This window comes from Rissa tridactyla, chromosome 16 (genome assembly GCF_028500815.1).
Source record: "Rissa tridactyla isolate bRisTri1 chromosome 16, bRisTri1.patW.cur.20221130, whole genome shotgun sequence".
In the NCBI taxonomy this organism is placed as follows: domain Eukaryota; kingdom Metazoa; phylum Chordata; class Aves; order Charadriiformes; family Laridae; genus Rissa; species Rissa tridactyla.
The window spans coordinates 9,395,662-9,417,925 of record NC_071481.1 but is presented as its reverse complement, the minus strand read 5'-3'; the positions used below and the strand labels follow the sequence as shown (position 1 = coordinate 9,417,925).

The 22,264-nt window shown below is 42.7% G+C and overlaps 1 protein-coding gene across 1 annotated transcript; it reads left to right on the top strand.

The window, feature by feature from the left end:
- Positions 1–583: 583 nt before the first annotated feature.
- On the top strand, positions 584–18,465 carry GUCA2A (guanylate cyclase activator 2A). Its single transcript, XM_054222688.1, has 5 exons — positions 584–658; positions 3,648–3,831; positions 4,732–4,788; positions 18,186–18,279; positions 18,447–18,465. The coding sequence occupies exons 1-5, from the start codon at positions 584–586 to the stop codon at positions 18,463–18,465; spliced, it is 429 nt and encodes a 142-aa protein (XP_054078663.1).
- The last annotated feature ends 3,799 nt before the right edge of the window (positions 18,466–22,264 follow it).

Genomic DNA, 22,264 nt, shown 5'->3' with positions numbered 1-22,264 from the left:
CTCGGCCCATTGCTACCATCCTAGTACCTGGAATCGCCAGGAGAAGGAACTGACTGGCCAGCAATCAGCGCAAGAGATCAATTTTTTTCCTATCTCCTTCCAAATCTCTCTCTTTCTCACAGCTCTGTAGAAATTGGCCAGAACCCCGAGTACATTCCCCATACGGAGACTGAGTTTCAGATGTTGGATTAGATTGATCTCTACCATTTATTTATTGTAGGCTGGAATGTTTTACCTGCCTGTGTCATGGCCAGTTTCTCAAAGTGGGAGAGACTCGTAAACCCCAGGATCTGTCTGGGTGTGACTGTCCTACTTTGCTAATGAGGAGATAACTGATAGTCCACTGTGGGTTTATTATATGCCAATAAGGAGTTTAGATTAATGGATTACCAAGAAAATGCTGTATGAAGTCTTTATAAAGCTCCAGCTTTGCACCGGGAGCATAAAGCTCTGACTGCTAGGCAGTCTGAGTGCTAAGAAGAAGAGAGAAAGTCTGAGAGACACAAAATAAAGACAGGGAAAGACCAAAGTCTGGAAAAATAAAATATATTCAGGTTAGGAAAGGCTAGATTTTGCAGACATTATGAAAGGCTTTCTTTCCTTTACAGTCCTTGCAGTCCTTTTACTGGTGCATAGCTCCCAGGCTGTCTATGTTAAGGTGAGTTTTCTGCTCTTTAATTTATTGGTTTTACAATTTCAACAAAGTACTGATATTACGTAAAGTGTTGTGGCTGCAACAGGAATCTTGAGCTAAACTAATAGACCTGAAATTTTGCTTTGCTCTGGCTTGATATCCAACTTCATCTTCCTATGGTTCAGTTTTTCTTTCTGTAAAATGCTTCAGGCATCACTAACGTGCTGATGCACTTTAATTAACTTCACCATCCATATCACTGCTCTGAAATCCCTTGCTGACTGAGTCATTGCATTTCCAGAGTTTTCTTTTGCACATAACCCCATGTGTTGTGAAGCTGCAAGAACTGAGGACACCTCTGATTTTACAGAATGATGTAAACAACATGTGACAAAAGAGAAATCGTCTTGTCTTGCCTACTTCTAGGCAGGTAGTTCTTTATGAAAATGATCTGCAAACTTATGTGATGGAGCCTACGCACATATCACATATTAGAAAAAGGTGAAAGAAATACTTATCTGGATCCAATGAAGTATTAATAGGCAGATAAGCTATTAGAGGAGGCTATATCAAATTTTCCAAAATACACAGCACCCATGACTGATATTAAATGCAACATGGAAGCAGTTAAGAAGGCACTTCTGTGCTCTTGTCTGTAATTGGGAGTGTGTTGGATCTGTACACACTCATCCTTAGAAACAGTTTAGGAGATTTCAGTTTGATTGCAATGTAAATAACTTCCTCAGAGTACCAAGAGAACTAATATTTCTTAAGCAATTATTGACTCCCTTTATATGTGCGCAGTAGGTTTCCAGGGATAGGGTACTATCTTTGTGCCTTGAAATGTCCTCTTTTTCTCCTTCAGATGTCAGAAATATCCAGACATAGCAGGTTTAAGCTATTCCTTTCTTCCAAAATGTTCTTTAGCATTTAGAGTCTCCAGGGGAGAAGTAGCTTCCTACTTAATGAAAAAAAAATCTCAGTTTTCTACTCGGAGGCATAGAAAAATAGCTAAATAAGAATAGCTCTTTTGAGGTTGAGTAAAAGCGTAGAAAGTGCAACTCTAGAGTTTTTGCTCCTCTTTGTAGCTTGAATTCTTACATCATTAATCATTAAATCTGCATTTCCGCCAATATATGTGCAGTGTACTCCACATGTGTGTTGCACTCCTTTCACACGGACTACCGGAAGGCCTGTCAACTTACTCAGTGCACAAAGTTGGTTTATGGTCTTGTTTTCTGTAATTCTTCCTAAGACTTCCCTTCCTTCTCCCATAACATGTCATAAGTCCTTCATTTAACAAAATATTTTGCAAAGCAGAAGTGAAGTTCATTTGACTTCATATCATGTTTTTGAAGATTGAGCAACACTATCTCGACACTTGCCATCACAGATCTTGATGAATATGATGGAAATGGGAGGCAGGTGGTTTACTAAGTGTGGAGGAAAAACAGAAAAACTACAGACATGGATTATTCTGGCTTGCACTATTTCTGTAGTAAAATCTCTTAGCTCAGCAACACAGTTGCACTTTCACCTTGGAGAGAAGACACTGCTCAGATTGAGCTTTCTAATACATCTTTCCTATCTGAGGTGGTGGGGGTTTCGTTTTGTATATTTTTGTTCATTTGTTGTTTTTTCTCAATAGGACGTACACGTCTCAGGGTTCATTCCTACTTTCTGGTTTATCTGAAAATGTACCTGTGGAAATCCATCCTTTTTTAGTTCTCTGTTTTATGTTTTTAGGTCTGTGACCAATAGTTGAATCTAGAACTGCATTTATACAGGAAAAGTTAATTTTCCAGAGACAACCATGACTGATAAATTAACCTGAGTAAAATTATAAACTTATTGCAAGTAGAAAAGAGTTTGACTTTGTTCTGTAAATGCACATCCAGTTTCTTTGTTTGTTTGTTTGTTGGGGTTTTTTTGAAATTCTTTAACAACAAAATTCTGTGATTCTGTAAAAAACACCAACAAACACCAAGTACCTTATCCCCATCTCACACCATTCAACACTGGGCTCATGAGACTATGAAACAAGTGACAATATTTGGTCTCATGCTGTATCAGAGTCACTTCGCTTTGTTTCTTTGAATGAGTAGGTGTTACTTGATCATCCTACTGACTGCAGTCATTAAACCAGGTTAAAACATATGCTAAAGATCAATTTGAAAATACTTATTTCTCTTCTAGGTCAAGGTCTAATTATCTGCAGGCATACATCTAGTTTAACAGCTGGAACACCTGCAATTTAAGTTCATGACCTCAGCAGTGGGATTCACTTTAATCTGAGGGAATGAGCATTAACAGATGTACAAGGTCTATCAATCTAAAACATGGAGTAATATTTCCCAGAATACTACCTGAAGCTTTTGGTATGAGCTTTGAGTCAGAAGTATCATATTTATACTGCCAATAACTTTTGTTCCATTAATGGTGTTGACAAGATTTAAATTAATGGAAAATTGCCACAGTACCTTGGGGTGAGGGATTTCAGCTCTTAAAAATGTGCAATGTGAAGGAATAGCTCCTTTTGTGTGTCTAGAGTCTGCCACATGAGGGCCAACACTTGAAGTTCTCTACTGGTGCCTTAGAAGAAAGAGTGAACAAAATAAATTCCCATGTACCCCCATTCAACCCATGATATTGTAAATGTCTACCATGTAATGCCCAGTCACCTCTCTTCTAGGGTGAAGGTTTACAGCCTGTGTCTTTTGACCACAGATTTTATGAGTCTCATGGGAGTGAGAAATGCACTAGTTCTGCCTCTGTCGACTGTGATACATAACAAAAGCCCCAACTAGCCAGCCAGGTCTCACTGCAGCTCTGAAAAGACTTTGCCTTGAAAAGCTGATCATTTTGCCTTCAGTTCGATTTTATCTGGTCTTTGTTTCAGCACTGCCTTTTCACTCTAGTATAGCTTTTCGGCAGAGCTCATGGTTGAAAAGGAACTAATTTTCCTAAGGATTGACCTCCTGATGCCTTTTTTTTTCTGCTTCTGTCTACATAGGATGGAGACTTGAAATTTTCCCTTGAGTCTGTGAAGAAGCTAAAGGAGCTTATGGATGAGAATAGACACATTAACCCTCGTATGGTGGTTTCTAGCTATTCTCCATGTGATGAAAAAGATCTCCCTGAGGAGTTCCAATCTGTGTGCAAAAGAGAAGATGCATCCATGATTTTTGAGAGGCTGAGTATGTAGCTCATATTGCATAGTTGCCATTTTTATCACACTTTTCAAACTTAAACATTTAAATAGCAGCAGGCAAAGAAAAGTAATCACTGTTCTGTTACTTCTAAAGCAGCTGAGAGAGTCCATGCTGCCTTTTTACTGCCCCTCCTACAAGGGCTGGACTACACTAGCTCTGAGCCTCCTACAAGAAAATTCCTGCTGTGCTGAGCTTAGCTGTAGCTTGTAAGGTCAGGCTTCTGTAACCATGAAAAAGCTTCCAGCTTCCTCTAAGTAGTTGACACTAACTTAGATGACTTTCAGTGAGAGAGCTCACAATCTCCTATGGCTTATAGGAAAAGCAGGGTTATATCACTCAGTTCTAGCAAACTATGAGTTGTGCGAAGTTCTAATTGCTCTCTCTAATCAGTGTAGAACAAGTTTTTTTTTCTAAGTAGCCTAAAAGAGGTGTGAGATACAAATGAGGTGAATCACTCTTTGGCATGATCAGTCTCCATGACACACATAGCGAATCTTGAACTGGCTGCTAAAGCGTTTGGGTTTTTCAATCATGTTACATTTATCTACTGTCCAATATAATGGGCACTTTAGGAAGAAATACTACCAATATAACAAATGTTGTGATTCTATGAGCCACATCCCCACCACCCTCCCACAAGATGTCCTATTATTCTCTTTTCTCCACACGTTCATACTATTTCCCCAATGAATTCAGGTTTAATTTCATTCTTTAAGCCAGATTTTTGCAAGAACTAATTTTACTTATACCAGTAATAACTTCAAGGAACACTAAAACTCATAAAACAGTAATGGAAAGGAGCCTCCAGATCCCTTGATATGTGACTCTGTTCTGCAAGAAACTCTTTTGCCATCACATTGAAACTCTCTGTTTTCTCTCTAACAGGCCTGGCTGTCCAAGAAGGTGATCTGTGTGAAATCTGTGCCAATGCTGCCTGTGCAGGTTGCGTTTGAATAAGGATGAAACAACCCAAAGAAGATGTGTCAAGCTAGGAAGTTTGTGTATTCATATTGCAAGATCACATACTTTCACAAATCAATATTTGGTTTCCGTCTCCACTTCAGTCAATCTGGAGCTGCTAGCTCACGTAGACATACCAAGGGTAGTCCTGAAGTAGTCAGATCAGGTGCCACCAGCAGTGCAGTTCTGGCAACAAGGAGACTGTAAACCTCATCGGAGAGGTTTCAGTTCTGCATGAGTTGTGTCAGACTGGAACAAAAATGTCCTGGGCACAGTTTAAGTTTCCACTATTTTGTCTGGATTGGAACACGATGGGTGAAACTGTGCAGTCTCCTGCAGCCTTTTTAATATCTAAATCTGCCTGTGATTTGACCTCCCCTACACATAACACCCACCTGTATTGGGTTATCATCCTTTCCAGCCCATGCTTTCCAGTGCGTTGGATAACTATCTCCATACCTGTAGGCCTGCATGTGGCATGCGTATGTTTGTAACAGAACTGCAGCAAGTAACCTGGGGACATAGGGAGAAATTTCTCAGTCTGTTGCTTGCACTAATTGTTGCCAGTTTAGGGAATGGACGTACAGGAGCACAGGAACACTTTCAAGACAGTCGTATGAAAGCTCCCTTCTTTTGAAAGATACTCATGTTCATTGAGCTCTATTTAGGAAAAAAGGAAGTCCAACAAACTGCAATGCTGGAATCACTTTGAAATTAAAATATTGCCTTGTTTTTATTTATTGGTAGCAAGACTGTGAAGAAAGGATCTGCCCATGTTTATATGCTGTATATGAAATAAAAGCTAGTAATACTTTGTGGGCGTTTTTTTAGTGTTTTTTTTCTGGGGTTTGGGGTGGGGTTTTTTTGGTGATAGTCTACTTGCCTACTTGCTTTTCTCCTATATAAGGTCTTTCATGTCTGGGTCTTCACTGGAATAAAAGGTATCTTGTTAGTTCTGTCCTGAACTTAAAACAATTTGTGGTTCTTATATGGATCATAGTAATACAAGTCTAGATCATAGCCTTCACATTATTTCCTTTACTTTTAACCGTTGAATTATGATCTCAATTACGTATATACGGGACCCTCAACTCAGCAACCAAATTCTCCGAAGACTGTCAATGCTACAAAGCTAGGCACTTATCCCACAAACTATGTGCCTAATGCACAACTGATGTTTGAAAAAAAAAAAAAAAACAAAACAAAAAATCTGTTTCATTTAACATAAAAGCTATGTGGATGCAGAAAATAATTCCTCACATCCAGTATGTTGACTGCTCCAGGACAAAAAACATCCAACAGCAAATGCCAAAGAGAGAGTCTCATACTAAGGCTCTTCCCACTGCCTTGAAATTGATACACCTGGGAAACTGGATTTCCTGACTCAAAACACTGCCTGGGCTTATTTTAACCCTAAAGTTATTTCTGTGCATATGGAATTGTGGCTTATTATTTTCTGTTAAAACTAACTTGAAAAATCATTCGGTCTTAGTGCAACAGCTTGGAACAGCTCATGTAGAGAAGACACGTAGAGAGGTTATTGATTTTGCAAGGAAGACACGCTGGCAACAAGACTAGAACCAAGACCTCCCTGCTGATATGCTGCCAGTGTTCAATTCGTGTGAGATGGCTGGACTGGGGACCCTCATGTGTGTTCTCCCACAAATCTTCTGTCCCTGTGTATACAGCGCCCTGCCATCAACAGGAGCACCACAGACTGGTTACGGCCTAGCGTGTAGAGACTGGCTTGACATACAGAAAAAGAAGGTTAAAATAGGGACTCAGACTTCCATTTTGCACTTGTTGGATGAGATTTCTAATGACTGGGGTATTACACAGAAGGAGGGTTGTGTCCCTTAGGGGGAAGAGGGTAGACACACAATAAAAGAAACAAACCAAGAAAGCCAAGAAACAACAGGCAGGAGTGACGTCCCAGTTTTGTAGCACGCTGTAGAAATCCCACTAGAGAAACGAAATTTTGACGAACTGTGTTTCCCAACGGCCTTTGGGAACTGGCGCTGTAGGCACAGACTGCTCAGGGCACAGCAAAGACTTCCTTGGGCTGGGCTACCAGCCCGGCTACCGACCCACTGTTGCCTGCACACAGTCTGTAGGAAGCATGCTGCAGGCTTCATGCTTGTGCAGAAAGCCCATGGTGACCTGCTGAACTACTAATGCTGCATCAACAGACCTACTAGTCACTGGAGGTGTGTGTGTATTAACTAGTGGCGTGTTATTACTTTAATGGAGAAGATTTAGTTGCTTTAAGAAGTAACTCCCATGGTAAATGCTAAAAGTGCTCCTCCACACAGGAAAGCTGCTATCTCCTCCTCTAAGCCTGTACTCATCAGCATCACCTTCGAGGCCAGCATACTAAACACACACAACAAGAAAGTGAATGAAGGAATCTTCTGGTTTCAGCTGGGATAGGGTTAATTTTCTTCCTAGTAGCTGCTGTGTTTTGCACTTAGTATGAGAATGATGTTGATAAGACATCTTGTTTTAGTAGTTGCTAAGTAATGCTTATATTAACTCAAGGACTTTTTCAGCTCTCCATAGAAGCTGAGAGGAAGCATAGACAGGACAATCTGGCCAAAGGAATATTCCATAACACAGACGTCATGTTCAGTATATAAATGGGGGTTGTCCAGGGACCAGCAATCTGTGATTGCTGCTTGGGATGGTCTGGGCAATCGATCATTGGGTGGTGAGAGCAATCATATTGCATCACTTATTTTGTACATTCTGACATAATTTTTTTTTTTTATTTTCTTCTCTTCCATTGCTGTTCCATTAAACTCTCTCTATCTCACCCCACGAGGTTTCCTTTTTTCCTGATTCCCCTCCCCTGTCCCACTGGGGTGGGGGGTGTGAGCGAATGGCTGCATGGTTGCCTGTTAGGGTTAAACCACGACAAGGAAAAACAAGATAAATTTCAAAGCAATATCCTCTAGTTTTCATATCCTTTATTGACAGAGATAAGCCTTTTGCTCAGAAGCAGTAAGCTGCTGGCTCAGCTCAGTTATCTCACCTAATTGCACCTTTCGAGGGTAGAGGGGAGAACCATCCTGAAGTGTAACATTAGCCAGTATCCTCAGGCAGGTGTCAGATACCCTGAGATTAGCAACATATTTTTAGGCTATTTTTCCTCCCACAACCTCGCCTCAAGGTATGTTCCAGGGCGAGCAAACTTAGACTGTTAGCTGATGGATGTCTACGAGGGCCTGCCAATGCCCAGTGAACAGCTATCTGTGAAACCCTCTGCTTCCATTTGCAGCTCCACACTCCTTGTCCTAAACCACAGCAGACGTTCATAAACAACCTTCGTGGCAGGGTCGTCTGTGCACGAGAACTACCTTGTGTCCCTGCCAAGATGAAAGCACAGAGGTGCCCCAGAGACATGGCTGTGAACTTCATAGTTTGGCGGACCGAACAGGCTGAATTTTAGCATGGTTGCTTGGATTGTAACCTGGAAAAAGCAACAAGTGTTAACCAAATGTTATATAAGCTCATCCTAATTTGTTGGTCAACATAAAGAAACTCTAAAGAAGTGATTATTCTACTTTGAAAAAACGCATTACAAGGTAAGGATGTAACACAACTATGTGGCATAGACACACTGATGTCACTTAGGAAAGAATGAACAATGGCACATTAATTGCATTTGTTCTTCTCCATTTTGATTTACAATTATCAAGGCACAGAATTGTAATTTTTTGAGTTTTTGAGGACATTTGTGATATAGGACCTGATAGCGATTTTACATAAAAGAACTTGTATTCTGTTTAAATGAGAAGCCTATAAAACCACACATTGTAGAGAACGATGCTATGAATTGGTCCCATATCCTTGTCCATACTAAGAAAATAGACTTGTAACAACAAAAAAAAAGCCCTACAGACCCTTTTCAGGATCATTGCTTTAACCCTAAATCAATGTGAAATGTAGTATGAGAACTTAAATAGAATCAACATGTAAAATTAAAGATACTCGGGTCATAAGAACGGGAAGCCGTCCCTGATTAAGCAGTGTCAGACAAATTCAAGAGTAAAGAGTTGGGACTGTTTTCAAACGTTGTCTGTCTTTTTTTCCTTCCGAACTGAGTTAAGTGGATCCTGTTCAAAGCAAGTTTATTACAAAAATTCAGTCTTGAGTTTTAGTACTTCCCCCCCTGCCCCGCAATTTAATAGCTCTTGACTTTCAGAAAATATTTTAGTGGGCAATTTAATGCAAGCGTCCCACAAAGATACACTAAAAGTCATTTGATAAGCCCAGTAACAGGGCTGGACCTGCTGCCTTTGCACAGCGTATTGTATCAGAAGTATGCAGTGCTTCCTTGCTGATCTATGGCTCTTATTGCAAATTGAAATTGTTGCCTTTGCTCTGCCTCTGCCCTCTCTGATATTAATGGACACCTAATCAGATCATTGAAAGTTGAATTTATCTCACAAATTTCCTGCGATGAGCTATTCTAGCATTTTTAGTACTTCTGTTTCATGTTTGCATCATTTGAGAACAAATTTTACTATGCTATTTAATTCTGATCTTAAAATGTGATTTTAAATTTTGGTCTAACACTGGATTTAAAAAAAATGTATGAGAACACCCAAGAAATATGCATTTTGATGCTAGGCTATAAAAATGGAAGAATCTTCCAAGTTTGTACCTGGGACTACTAAAAATGTGTACTGGTCATACCTTCCCTTATATGCATGAGATTGAGGAGGTCTCTCTTCTATGATTTTTCAGATTATCTCCTGAGACTTGGGGTTTTCCGGAAAGTTCCACCTCCTCGATTTATGGGATTGGAGAAGAGTTTCAATTTGTTTTGAACACAGAAAAGTGTTTAAGCTTTTAGTTTAGGAATGAGAGGTTATTGTTATGTCTTCAGCACACATTGGAGCACAAATAATGTCAGGATTTTATTATTTTAACAAAATCTGAGAACTGGTGGGCCAAGCTGAAGTTTTTTGAGAGCTTAAGTACAAGTGCTTCCCCAGGAAAGAAACCTCAATGCAACGGTCAGAGGGCAAATGCCAGACACTGATCAGCATGGCCAGCACCATGAGGGGATCAGGACCTTGGGACATTCTCTATCTGGAACCTGCTTCCTAGTTTAGAGCATTTCACAGCCAACGGAAGAGCAAATGTGGATGGACAAGTAGTTCCTAAAGTCCCCAAGTGACCGAACTGAAACTGGCTTTTCCTCTAGTACAGAAGCCTGGCAGGGGATATCTGTCATACATCACGGACATGCAGAGGTCCCATTCCAAGGTCTGAGTTCCAAATTCCTTCTCTCTTCCTCCTATCTACATGTCAACCCAGCTCTCAGGGAGCTGAAGGGGCAAGAAAGTAGACAACGCACGTATCTGATCATGACGAAATCCCTCATGGGTAGAAAGAGAAGCACAGATAAAGAAAGATAACATGGAGAAATGCTCCCGCATCCTTGCAGCCGCAGGTGTGAGGTTTTCCACTTCTGAGTGTCTGTGGCATTGGTGCTGAGCACACCCTCAGGCTGCAGTAGCAAAGCCAATAATGCCTGTAGGAGACACCGTCTTAAACCCAAAATGCGCTTCAGTCCACTAACATGGAGGAGAGACATGTCTGTACTGCTCTGAAACGCAATCTGTCAGAGCAGCTGAACGTCCCCCACCAGCCAGAGTCCTGACTGCCCATCCATACACCATGGTCAGGGGTTAGAAAGGTCTGAAAGCATTCCCTGTTGGGATATTGGGAGTTTGGAGGTCAAATGGAGAAATGTTTCTCCATATGCAGCTGTTACCTGCTGCGTCTGTTATCAGACCGTGTCAGAGCTGACTGGTGCAGAAGCCAAAAGCAGCAAGTTATTGTTTGACAGAGGGATGCCATGCCAGCTATGAAGGAGTGACAATGATGATGACTGGCTACTCTGGCACAAAATTCAAGCTTCTGATCATGCGCTCCTTCCCTCCAAAGACCACAGAGCAGATCCTGCCCTTCATTTTCAAGGTTTTTTGATCCCACCTGTCAGGGCTCTGAGGGAACTAAGTAAGTTTTAATGGCCCTGACAAGGTCACTTGAGGCCTCCACCTGTTGTCCTAAATCTGGATTCTTTTAACCTGGTGTGGAAGAACGCAATATACACACAGAGGTGAGATATTTGTTTATTTAATTTCTAATAGCCCAGAGATGAATGCTAGGTGGTTCATCCACAAAGCTGATGCAACATGATAAGCTCCGAGTTAAGTATTTATACGTTTCAAGTAACAGCTAAGCAATAGTTATCAGTACTTTCTACAGTTACACTTAGCCTTTGGTTCTTGCTGTGCCTCGTCTCTACTTAAAGTCACAACATCCTCTCTTTTTACTAAGCAGGCTTCATAAGGGGGAGGCTTTTGTTAGTAGAGGGCTTTCCCTACCTGAGGGCAGGTTTTTTACTATGTTAATTAGGATAGTTCACTCATAGCTCAAGTGGCTTCTACTTTGATCTTGAGCTTTCTTGCAGGCCCTCTTCAGATACTGAAAGGCTGCTATAAGGTCTTCCTGGAGCCTTCCCTTCTCCAGGCTGAACAACCCCAACTCTCTCAACTTGTCTTCATAGGAGAGGTGTTCCAGCCCTCTGATCATCTTAGTGGCTCTCCTCTGGACCTGCTCCAATAGGTCCATGTCCTTATGTTGGGAGATCCAAAGCTGGACACAGTGCTCCAGGTGGGGTCTCACCAGAGCAGAGCAGAGGGGCAGAATCACCTCCCTCGACCTGCTGGCCACACTTCTTTTGATGCAGCCCGTGATGCAGTTGGCTTTCTGGGCTGCGAGTGCACATTGCTGGGTCATGTTGAGCTTCTTTTCCACCAACACCCCCAAGTCCTTCTCCTCAGGGCTGCTCTCGAGTCATTCTCCACCCAGCCTGTATGTGTGCATCAGATTGCCCTGACCCACCTGAAGGACGTTGCACTTGGCCTGGTTGAACTTAATGAAGCTGGCACAGGCCCACCTCTCCAGCCTGTCCAGGTCCCTCTGGATGGCATCCCTTCCCTCCAGCATGTCAACCACACCACATAGTTTGGTGTCATCAGCAAATTGGCTGAGGGTGCACTCAATCCCCCTGTCCATGTCTCCGACAAATATGTTAAACAGCACTGGTCCCCGTACTGGCCCCTGAGGAACACCACTCATCACTGGTTTCCACTTGGACATCGAGCTGTTGACTGCAACTCTTTGAGTGCAGACATCTATCCACCAAGTGGTCCATCCATCAAATCCATGCCTTTCCAATTTAGAGACCAGGATGTCATGTGGGACAGTGTCAAACGCTTTGCATAAGTCCAGGCAAATGACATCTGTTGCTCTCCCCTTATCCACCAAATCTGTAACCCCATCACAGAGGGCCACCAAATTTGTCAGGCATGACTTGCCCTTGGTGAAGCCATGTTGGCTGTCACCAATCATATTCTTATTTTCCATGTGCCTCAGCAGAGTTTCCAGGAGGATCTGCTCCACGACCTTGCTGGGCACAGAGGTGAGACTGACTAAAATGACTTTCATTTCCTGCCTCCTACTTTCAATGTGATAAAACTTACTGAGTTAGGATACAAAAAATTGTCTTGTCTCATTCACTGAGTTCTCTTCTGTATGGATGATAAAAACCTGTTCTTTATCTGAAGATAAAAATAATTATTTACCTTGTCATGACACACAGTATCTTCTTTCAAATTACTTCTGCATTTCATTCAAGTGAGAGAAGTTTTTATCACTACTCCTGTCTCCAGCTGGCATTTCTCAAACTGAGCTTCACAAGTTAAGCTGAGGTTCACCATATCCTTTCTGTGGTATCACAAATGCTTTGCATTATTTCAGGTGGTCATCCAGGGTTGGAGTCATGGAGCTATGTTTGGTACTGAAAGGGACTGCATTCCAAATACTTCTGGGAGCTATTATGAAAAATGGGGAACCAGTGAGGAGGACTTTTACACATCTTCTGAGCCATCTTCTTTTGCTGTACAGCCTCTGAAGGCAATGAAGTGGGCTAGATAAGGAGAATAGGGGTATCATACAGACCTACTGTTCTGCCCAAGAAAAGATTTTACGCTCTAGCATGTCACAGACTGCAGCTGGAAACCTGAGTAGCTTCATAAACGCAACCAGATGTCATTGTTTCTTACCACAATAACCCTGGCATCAAGCATGCACCAGATCTAGGAAAAGAACCATGTTCACTTGTGCTGTGGTGAGGGGTGCACCAGGAACGGGCACACTGTCTGGAGGATGTACACTGGCTGGCGCTGGTGAGAAGGCATACTCCTTTTACCATGTCCCAAGCTGTATCTGCTTAGGAAAGAGCCCAGGGTGCTGGGTGCAAGCTAGCCCTCGAGTCACAGACATGAAGTAGACATGAAAATTAATACTGAAATGGTCCAGTAAAATTTTCTCCTGGGAAATTTCTGCAGGGACCATTTGACCCCTTAAGACTCAGTCAGAGACCCAGCTGATGACTACTCCGAACTACAGAGTATGTACTACCTATGAAAATCAGCCACTTCTGCTTTTGCACCCAAAAACTGGTTTTCATTGGCTAACTTGACATTTTAACCTTGGGAAATTTGGACTGCAGGCTGTGCCTTGAGCTAAAAGTCCTTCATATTTGTGAAGAGAGATAAAAGAATACTTCCCTGATTCAAAAAGGATTGTGATGCACTGTCAAGAAGCAGATCTCACAGCATGATGCTAGCAATTGGCTCTGAGGAAGGGTTGGCTCTGGCTATGAGTGAGAACTCTTACATGGAGTGTGAGACCAAGCAGCCTAGGGGCATATGCAGAAAGCCACAGCCAAAAGAGCATTTGCGAAGCAAAGATCTTTTAAAGTCTTTCTCAGTCATTGCTTCTGTAGAACATATTTGAAACTGGTAGTACATAGTCTTCCTATGTGCTTTTTACAAGGTGCCAGTGGTAAACAAGTGATTCCCATCATGTAGGTTATATTCCCCTGGTGAAAACCACACTCTGAAAAGGAGCTATGACCAGATCAAAAATCAGGTGTGATATGTTGTAATCCATTCTTTTTTTTTTTTTTCCAGCTTTGCATTTGTTTTATATGTAAGCCAGTGTATACAATTTCACTTGTGAATGGCAGGCATTTCAGTTAGTGGTGCAGATGGAAGATGGATAGCAGCATATTTTTAAATGACTATAAGGCTCGATGGCTCAATCTCCATTAGGAAACAGACAGATTGTATAAACTCGGAGGATTCAGATTTACTTCTGAGCAGAGGATTACCATAACCACCACCATCATCCTGCTGAAAAATTGTCTGACTTAAATTTGATTTTAGAATTGTGGTAGGTCTTGCCCGCAGAGATCAATTTCTAACTGTACATGGTATCCTCATTAAGTACCATCAGACGCTGTAAGGTATCAAGTGCCACAAAGCTGGAAAGGAAAAGAAAAAGAGGGTGTGAGGATGAAGGAATTGTTCTCCAGTACAATGAAGTTACTGAGGCCACATAAAATGTCTTAGTGTGATGTCCTTTGAGAGTTCAGACAATTTAATGTGTTCATTAACCTGACACAATTTAATTGGTTCATTTGAAGCATCTATATGAAAATTACCCCTTATAGGTTAATAATAAAAAGAAGAAAAGCAAGATTTTCTTTTGGGGTTCCACATTCTGGAAGTCTGAGAGGGCAGGAAATGAGAAAAGATCACTTTTTCTTTCTAGCAGAGACTGTTAGCTTGTAAATGCTTGGACTCATTCTTGGTCATGGAAGCAGGGCCACTGAAGTGTGGCGCATGCTGTCTTTCCACTGGAACTGGGTTTTGTCACCCTTTCCCATAGCAGGCATTATGCAAAGACTGTAATTTGGTAAGAAATGCAGAACTGCAGTCAAATGTGCCTCTGTCAGCTGTTGGGAAGGCTGTGGATACTTGTGGTAGTCTAGATGCCATCATCTTCCACGCTGCAAATGCTTCCCTGAGAGTACTCAGGGCCTGTCCTGGTGGGAAAAGAGTGTGAAGTTTTGCATTAATTTTCTTCCACTACAGGGTGTGTGAAGGAGCTTCTTGTCGAGGCAATGATTTTCTACATCTGGATCAGGCTTCACTAGTGGAAGACAACTGTTACCTGCATGATCAAGTTTCACATTCATTCGTCTGCTGGTGGTTCATTCATCTGCCTGGAGAAGAGAAGGCTCAGGGGTTCTTATGAATGTACATAAATTCTTGAAGGGAGGACGCAGAGAAGGCAGAGCCAGGGTCTTTTCAGTCGTGCCCAGTGACACAACCTGAGACAATGAGCACAAACTGAAACACAGGAGATTCCCTTGAACATCAGGAAATGCTTTTGCACTGTGAGAGTAACCAAGCACTGGAGCAGACTGCCCAGGGAGATTGTAGAGTCTCCATCTCTGGAGATATTCAAACACCATCTCGACATGGTCTTGGGTAACCTGCTCTGGATGGCCCTGTTTGAGCAGGATGGTTGGACAAAATGACTTCCAGAGACCCTTCCCACCCTCAACCATTCTGTGTTTCGATGATTCTGTGATATAGATGATAATATATGATATCTAATCATACCCTGCCTAGTGAATGCATGATTTGCAGATATTATCCAATTATAAATATCCTCTCAAATGGTTCATTCTCCGATATGGGCTCTTATATCAGTTTGAGGCACTTCTTGACCTTTGAATGCCTCTCTGTACCTAGGGAACAGAAAGTCCCTTTACAGTGTAAAACATCTTGAGCACCTCATATCTCTGATGTACACAATGATATAGTCACAATGGAAACAGTTTCAGAGGCATCCAAAAATAACACAGCAGATCAACACTTTGATCCCAAATGGCAGCATTTTCAACAAGCAAGTGTTAGCTACTCTTCACAAGGTCTCTCTCAAAACACTCAGCATGTTTTGTCTGCTTCCTTTGTCCGTATTGTTAACAATTTTCCAGGAAGATGCAAGCAAAGAAATGGCGTTGCGAGATAAACATATAAAGTAAGTTCCCATAATGAGCAAGCAGCAATGAAGCAGCCATAAAAAGACTTCCTCTTTTGTAAATTGGGAAGAGAGTAGAACAATGAATCAGTGTGGAAAATGTTTCTAACTGTCCATGCTTGTGTTTGATACTCTGCTTTTTACATGCAAGGACGTGATACAGGAGTTTTGCATCATGGACAGCATGTACTGCGTATGGCAACAAATCTGCAATAAAGTACCCAAGTCATGGTAAAAGAGTAGAATATAACATTTCCCATCCCTGCTGGTCTGGGCATTATGGAAACTTACGCAGATGAGCTTTCCTAGTTATTTCTCATACCATATTCCTCACGATCTTCCCTGAGCCCACGGGTGGAAGACAGATGTGATCTTGGAAGGATGTGGTCTTAAGTTAATGACTGTAGCTAAGTTTGTGACTGTAATGATTAAGTTAATGATTTTGGTCCTACGTAGCCTTGAGGAATAGGTGACCAAAGGGAGTAAGCTCCTGAATGTAAAACCTCTTCTGAGCGGGAGCTGGGAGCCCTCATCAATTCATTTTCTCCAGCTGAACCAGTGGCTCCTCAAAATGTTCCTGACTGGAATAATTAAATTACAGAAATAAATGGCAGATCCTCAGTGAAATAAATATGAGAGAGGTGAAGGAAAGCATTTTCTGAAATCTAGTAAAGCCAGCTGCATTTTGAAATTTAATAAGCAATTACACCTTCATTACATAACCATAATAAGAGTGTCATATCATATATTACCTTTTGCACAAGCTATTCTTCAAGGCCAAAAAGTCACACATGGAGATTAAGAACGGATTTCAAAGTCTGCAGCTGATAACTACAACCAGGACTTGTCTACACATCTTTCTTTATAGCATCACATGTATACTGGAACATGCTCAATCTCCATCTTCCTTTTATTTATTTTTTATTTTTTTGTTCACTAACAACTGGACTTTTTGAGAAACCTTGGAATCACAGAATGCTAGGGACTGGAAGGGATCTCTGGAGATCATCTAGTCAACCTCCCCTGCCAAAGAAGGTTCACCTATAGCAGGTTGGACAGGATTGCGTCCAGGCGGGTTTTGAATATCTCCCGAGAAGGAGACTCCACCACCTCTCTGGGCAACCTGTTTCCAGTGCTCTGTCACTTTCAAAGTAAAGAAGTTTTTCCTTATATTCAGATGGAATTTCCTGTGTTCCAGCTTGTGCCCGTTGCCCCTGGTCCTGTCACTAGGCACCACTGAAAAGAGTCTGACCCCATCCTCTTGACACCCACCAATTGTACATTTATAAGCATTGATAAGATCCCCTCCCAGTCTTCTCTTCTGCAGGTTAAACCGACATGGGTCTTAGGCACCTCTGCTGTTGCCCATGACCTTTCAAAGATAATGGAGAGCAGCTTTGCAATAACATCTGCCAGCTCCCTCAGCACTCGATGGTGCATCCCATTGGGGCCCATGGATTTGTGGGTGTCAAATTTGCCTAAATGATCTCTAACACAATCATCCTTGACCAAGGGAAAGTCTTCCTTTCTCCAGACTCTCTTATGTCCAGGGTCTGGGATTCCTGAGGGCCGGCCTTAGCAGTAAAGACTGAAGCAAAGAAGGCATTCAGTAACTCCACCTTCTCTGCATCCTCCATCACCAGGGCACCTAATTCATACAGCAGTGGGCCCACATTTCCTCTAGTCTTCCTTTTATTGCTGATGTACTTGAAGAAGCCCTTCTTGTTGTCCTTGATATCCCTTGCCAGATTTAATTCCAAGCAGGCCTTAGCCTTCCTCATTGCATCCCTGCATACTCTGACAGCGCTCCTATATTCCTCCCAGGTGGCCAGTCCCCATTTCCACATTCAGTAAACTTCCTTCTTCCACTTGAGTTTTTCCAGAAGCTCCTTGCTCCATGCAGGTCTCCTACCTCCTTTCCTTGATTTCTTACTCATAGGGATGCACCAATCTTGAGCTTGGAGGAAGTGGTGCTGAAATATTAACCAGCTCTCTTGCACCCCCCTACGTTCTAGAACCCTAACCATGGGATTCCTCCAAGTAGGTCTTTGAAGAGGCCAAAGTCAGCTCTCCTGAAGTCCAGGGTTGTAATCCTACTTTTTGCCCTGCTTCTTCCACACAGGATCCTGAACTCCATCATCTTGTGGTCACTGCAGCCAAGGCTACCCCCATCCTTCACATCCCCAACTAGTCCTTTGTTTGTCAGCACAAGGTCCAGCAGCACACCTCTCCTGATTGGATCCTCCACCACCTGTGTCAAAAATTTATCATCAATGCTCTGCAGAAACCTTCTGGACTGTGCATGTCTGGCTGTGTTATCTTTCCAGCAAATGTCAGAGTAGTTGAAGTCCCTCATGAGAACCAGGGCCTGTCATCGTGAGGCTATTTCACATTGTCTGTAGAAGACCTCATCGACTTCCTCTTCCTGATCCAGTGGTTTGTAGCAAACACCCACACCAGTGTCACCCATATTAGCCTGCCCCTTAGTTCTTGCCCGTAAGTTCTGGACTCGTTCTTCACCCACCCCTAGGCAGAGCTCGATGCATTCCAGAGAGCAACTTCACCACTTCACCCTGCTGGCCTGTCTTTCCTAAAAAGTACATAGACATCCCTGATAGCATTCCACTCATGCGAGCTATCCCATTTTGTCTCTGTAACTGCAGTAAGATCATGACCCTGTGACCGCGCACAGATCTCCAGTTCTTCCTGTGTATTCCCCACGCTGTGTGTGTGGGTGTACAGGCATTTCAGAGAGGGAGTTGAGCTTCTGGGTTTCCCTGGAGGGGAGCAAGAGGATCCACCATGGCCATTCACATCCTTGAGGTAGCTGGCTTTCTGGAACTCATCTTGTGAGTCAGCTAAGGAATATTTGTGGCTGCTCTCTTTGGCCTGGCTTGTTCCCCAGTTGGAAGGCATGGCATGAGTATTGCCATTTTGGACACCAGTCCCACCTCCCATCCCCCCCAGTCCTTCAACTCCAAGCATAGGAATCCAGCATGTTCCTTACAGGACCACTTAACCACCCCAGGCTGAGGAAGAAAATTCTCAGGATGCATCTCCCCATTGCAGTGCAGCATGGCTACCTCTTCCATTCCTAGGCTCTTCTGGATGAGAAAACGGTGGCATCTGCAGGCATTTCCTATTAATGTTTAATCACTAATGAAAGTATAGACGTCAGCTTGTTGCTGATATCTTTCTCCCTTTCTCATATGAGTTTTACAGACAATCAACTCTGCTCAGGGCTCTTAGGAAAATCTGTATCTCTGTAGGTAATAAGTACGCACAACATGTAACAAGAGGGCAAAGGGCAGAATAAGGCAAGAAATCATGTAGAAGTGCTGTGAACAGATCCTACAAAGAATCTATAAATGTTTCCATGCTTCTTCATGCTGTCTACCTCTAACCACAGGACAGGTTGGACCACTGGGGTCCTCCCTACAGTGCTAACTAGACTCTTTAAAACCCAGAAAGTTTCCCTATCTGTGACTGTTGCCTGGGAAGAGTTCAAAGAGTGATAATGAAAGCCAGTGAATCAGAAGGACCCATGATTTAGCTAGAAATCACACTTTATTGCCCATGTCACAAAATCAATAGTGATTAAATCAGACCAGTAAGTTCAAAGAACACCTCATAGGAATGAAATAGAATTCAAAGGTAAATATATTCACCAGCAGAAATGCCTTCTGTCTTCTGCAAACCGGACTTTTTTAGAAGAGTAACAAAACATGAATACTGGTGCAATCACACTTTAATCCTTCTAGCCGATCACAGATATTCCTTGTTACACATATCCACTTACTTTAATATCATAGAATCATAGAATTGGCTAGGTTGGAAGGGACCTTTGAGATCATCGAGTCCAACCATCAACCTAACTCTGACAAAACCCATCACTAAACCATATCTCTAAGCACTATGTCTACTTGTCTTTTAAATACCTCCAGGGATGGTGCCTCAACCACTTCCGTGGGCAGCCTGTTCCGATGCTTAATAACCCTTTCTGTGAAGAAGTTTTTCTTACTGTCCAGTCTAGACCTCCCCTGGCTGTTTGAGGCCATTTGAGGTCATTTCCTCTTGTCCGATTGCCTGTTACTTAGGAGAAGAGACCAGCCCCCACCTCTCAACCCCCTCCTTTCAGGGAGCTGTAGAGAGCAGGAAGGTCTCCCCTCAGCCTCCTTTTCTCCAGGCTGAACACCCCCAGCGCCCTCAGCTGCTCCTCGCAAGACTTATTCTCCAGACCCCTCACCAGCTCCGTTGCCCTTCTCTGGACCTGCTGCAGCACCTCAATGTCTTTTTTGTGGTGAGGGGCCCAAAAATGGACACAGTACTCGAGGTGGGGCCTCGAGATGTAAGTGCACCAGTGCCGAGTACAGGGGGACGATCACTTCCCTAGTCCCACTCACCACACTGTTCCTGACACAGGCCAGGATGCTGTTGGCCTTCTTGGCCACCTGGGCACACTGCTGGCTCATATTCAGCAGGCTGTCGACCAACACCCCCAGGTCCTTTTCTGCCAGGCAGCTCTCCAGACACTCCTCCCCAAGCTTGTAACGCTGCATGGGGTGGTTGTGACCCAAGTGCAGGACCCGGTTGAACCTCACACCATTGGCCTCGGCCCATCGATCCAGCCTGTCCAGATCCCTCTGCAAAGCCTTTCTACCCTCAAGCAGGTTGACACTCCCACCCAACTTGGTGCCATCTGCAAACTTACTGAGGGTGCACTCAATCCCCTTGTCCAGATCATTGATAAAAGTATTAAACAGAATATGCATTCTCATGTCTCATTGATGACAAATAGATGTCAGCTGGATGAAATACACCTCCATCAGGTATTCTGGAGAGTGCAGGACAGCAGCAGTGTCCTGAATTCCACATTCACGTTTATATTGAAAGTGAATACTACGCAATCTTTCTGCATCAGAAGTTTCCCATGTCTCAGCAAGGAGATATTGCTTGGGTGCACTTACATCTCCAAGTTCAACTACAAACAAATAGATGAAAGTAGACATCAGCACATCTCTGAGAGTGAAGTCTGTCACTGATAGTTGTGTAAGGAAAGACGACAGTGGAACAAACTTTGTTTACACTCGATCTTTGGGGATTGCCCCAATACAACCAGATTTTCTCAGTAGCAGCCATGACCTTGCTTCTGAATGCTCATCCAACATCCCAGCAGGACTAGAAATACAGTTCTGTAATCAGGTTTTAAGCAAGCTACAGGGTTTTATGTACTGACCTGAGACAGTTTTAGGCTAATTTTGAAGTTTAGGACTTCAATCATTATGTGCAAATCAAACTGTTAGTTCCATACATTGCACTATTCCTGCTACCTTATTAAAGGATTGACGTACTTTTAACGGGGAAAAAAGATAGGGAACACTAATATGTACTTTTCTGTGGCTTCTTTTTTGATTATTTGGGAAAATTTTCTCCAATTTATAGGATGCTTTTGGTAATCATAACAGTGTCAGCATTAGGCAACACAAATTTATCTGTACACTTAATTCATAAGAACACATGCAAACCAGTTATATTTATATGATCATGATAAAGCAGGGCTGCAGATTGCCCAGTTGGGAAAAAAAAAAAAAAGAAAAAAAAAGGAACATTCTGCTCTCCTCCTGCTGGTTACTGAAACTGTCCTATCCCTAAGTATAGCAACAAGGACTTGAGAGAAATCAGGGCATAGGAAATCGAAAGGAGATTTAGGGCTAAATCCCAAAGAAAGAATATGGGATAAAGGTTTCAAGGGGTTTTATTGATTATGGTGGCAGGTATTCCCTTTGTTAAAAAAGTCCTCTGCTCTTTCTAAGAAGAGAGCTTGAACCCTTCTTTCTGCAGCACCAACTTTGGGCAGTTCCCATTAGTCAATATTCCTCACTTACAGCCCACGGGTTACCTCTGTGCTACCTGTTCCCTCTGCTCCAGGGAGCAGCTTGAGCCCAGACAGCAGGTGACCAGAGCCCTGGGCAGCTTTGTTGCACAAAACCTGCATGTTGCTCAGAGATGAGATTATTCTTAATGAAAAACAGTGGTGACTATCTCACCTGCCTGCTTTGAGACACCTTCTAAAGGTAGTCTTCCTCAGGGAGGTTGCTTATCTTTCTCTTGACTATGGTGTCACATGACACTGGCATACCTTGACATGGGTTCCTCTCTTGTAGAAGGGTCAGAGATGCTTCCCTAGATATAAGCTTTAAGGACCTCCTTTTTTGCTCCTGTATAGCTCCTAGTAAAAGGGGATACAGGAAGAGCAAGTGACGTAAGGCTCTATCCTCACCCGTTGGATCCTCACGGTCTCTAAAATGGTGTCCCAAACGTCTCACACCTATCAGGCAGGGATGTCTTTTGAATGAATGACGCCTTCAGAGTTTCATATAGAGATCATAGAGAAATCACTCTTCATATAATGGTTTGTCATTAGATGTCCGTGAAGGTCCTGCCATCAAAGTGATTTACATCACCCAAATCAAGGATGATG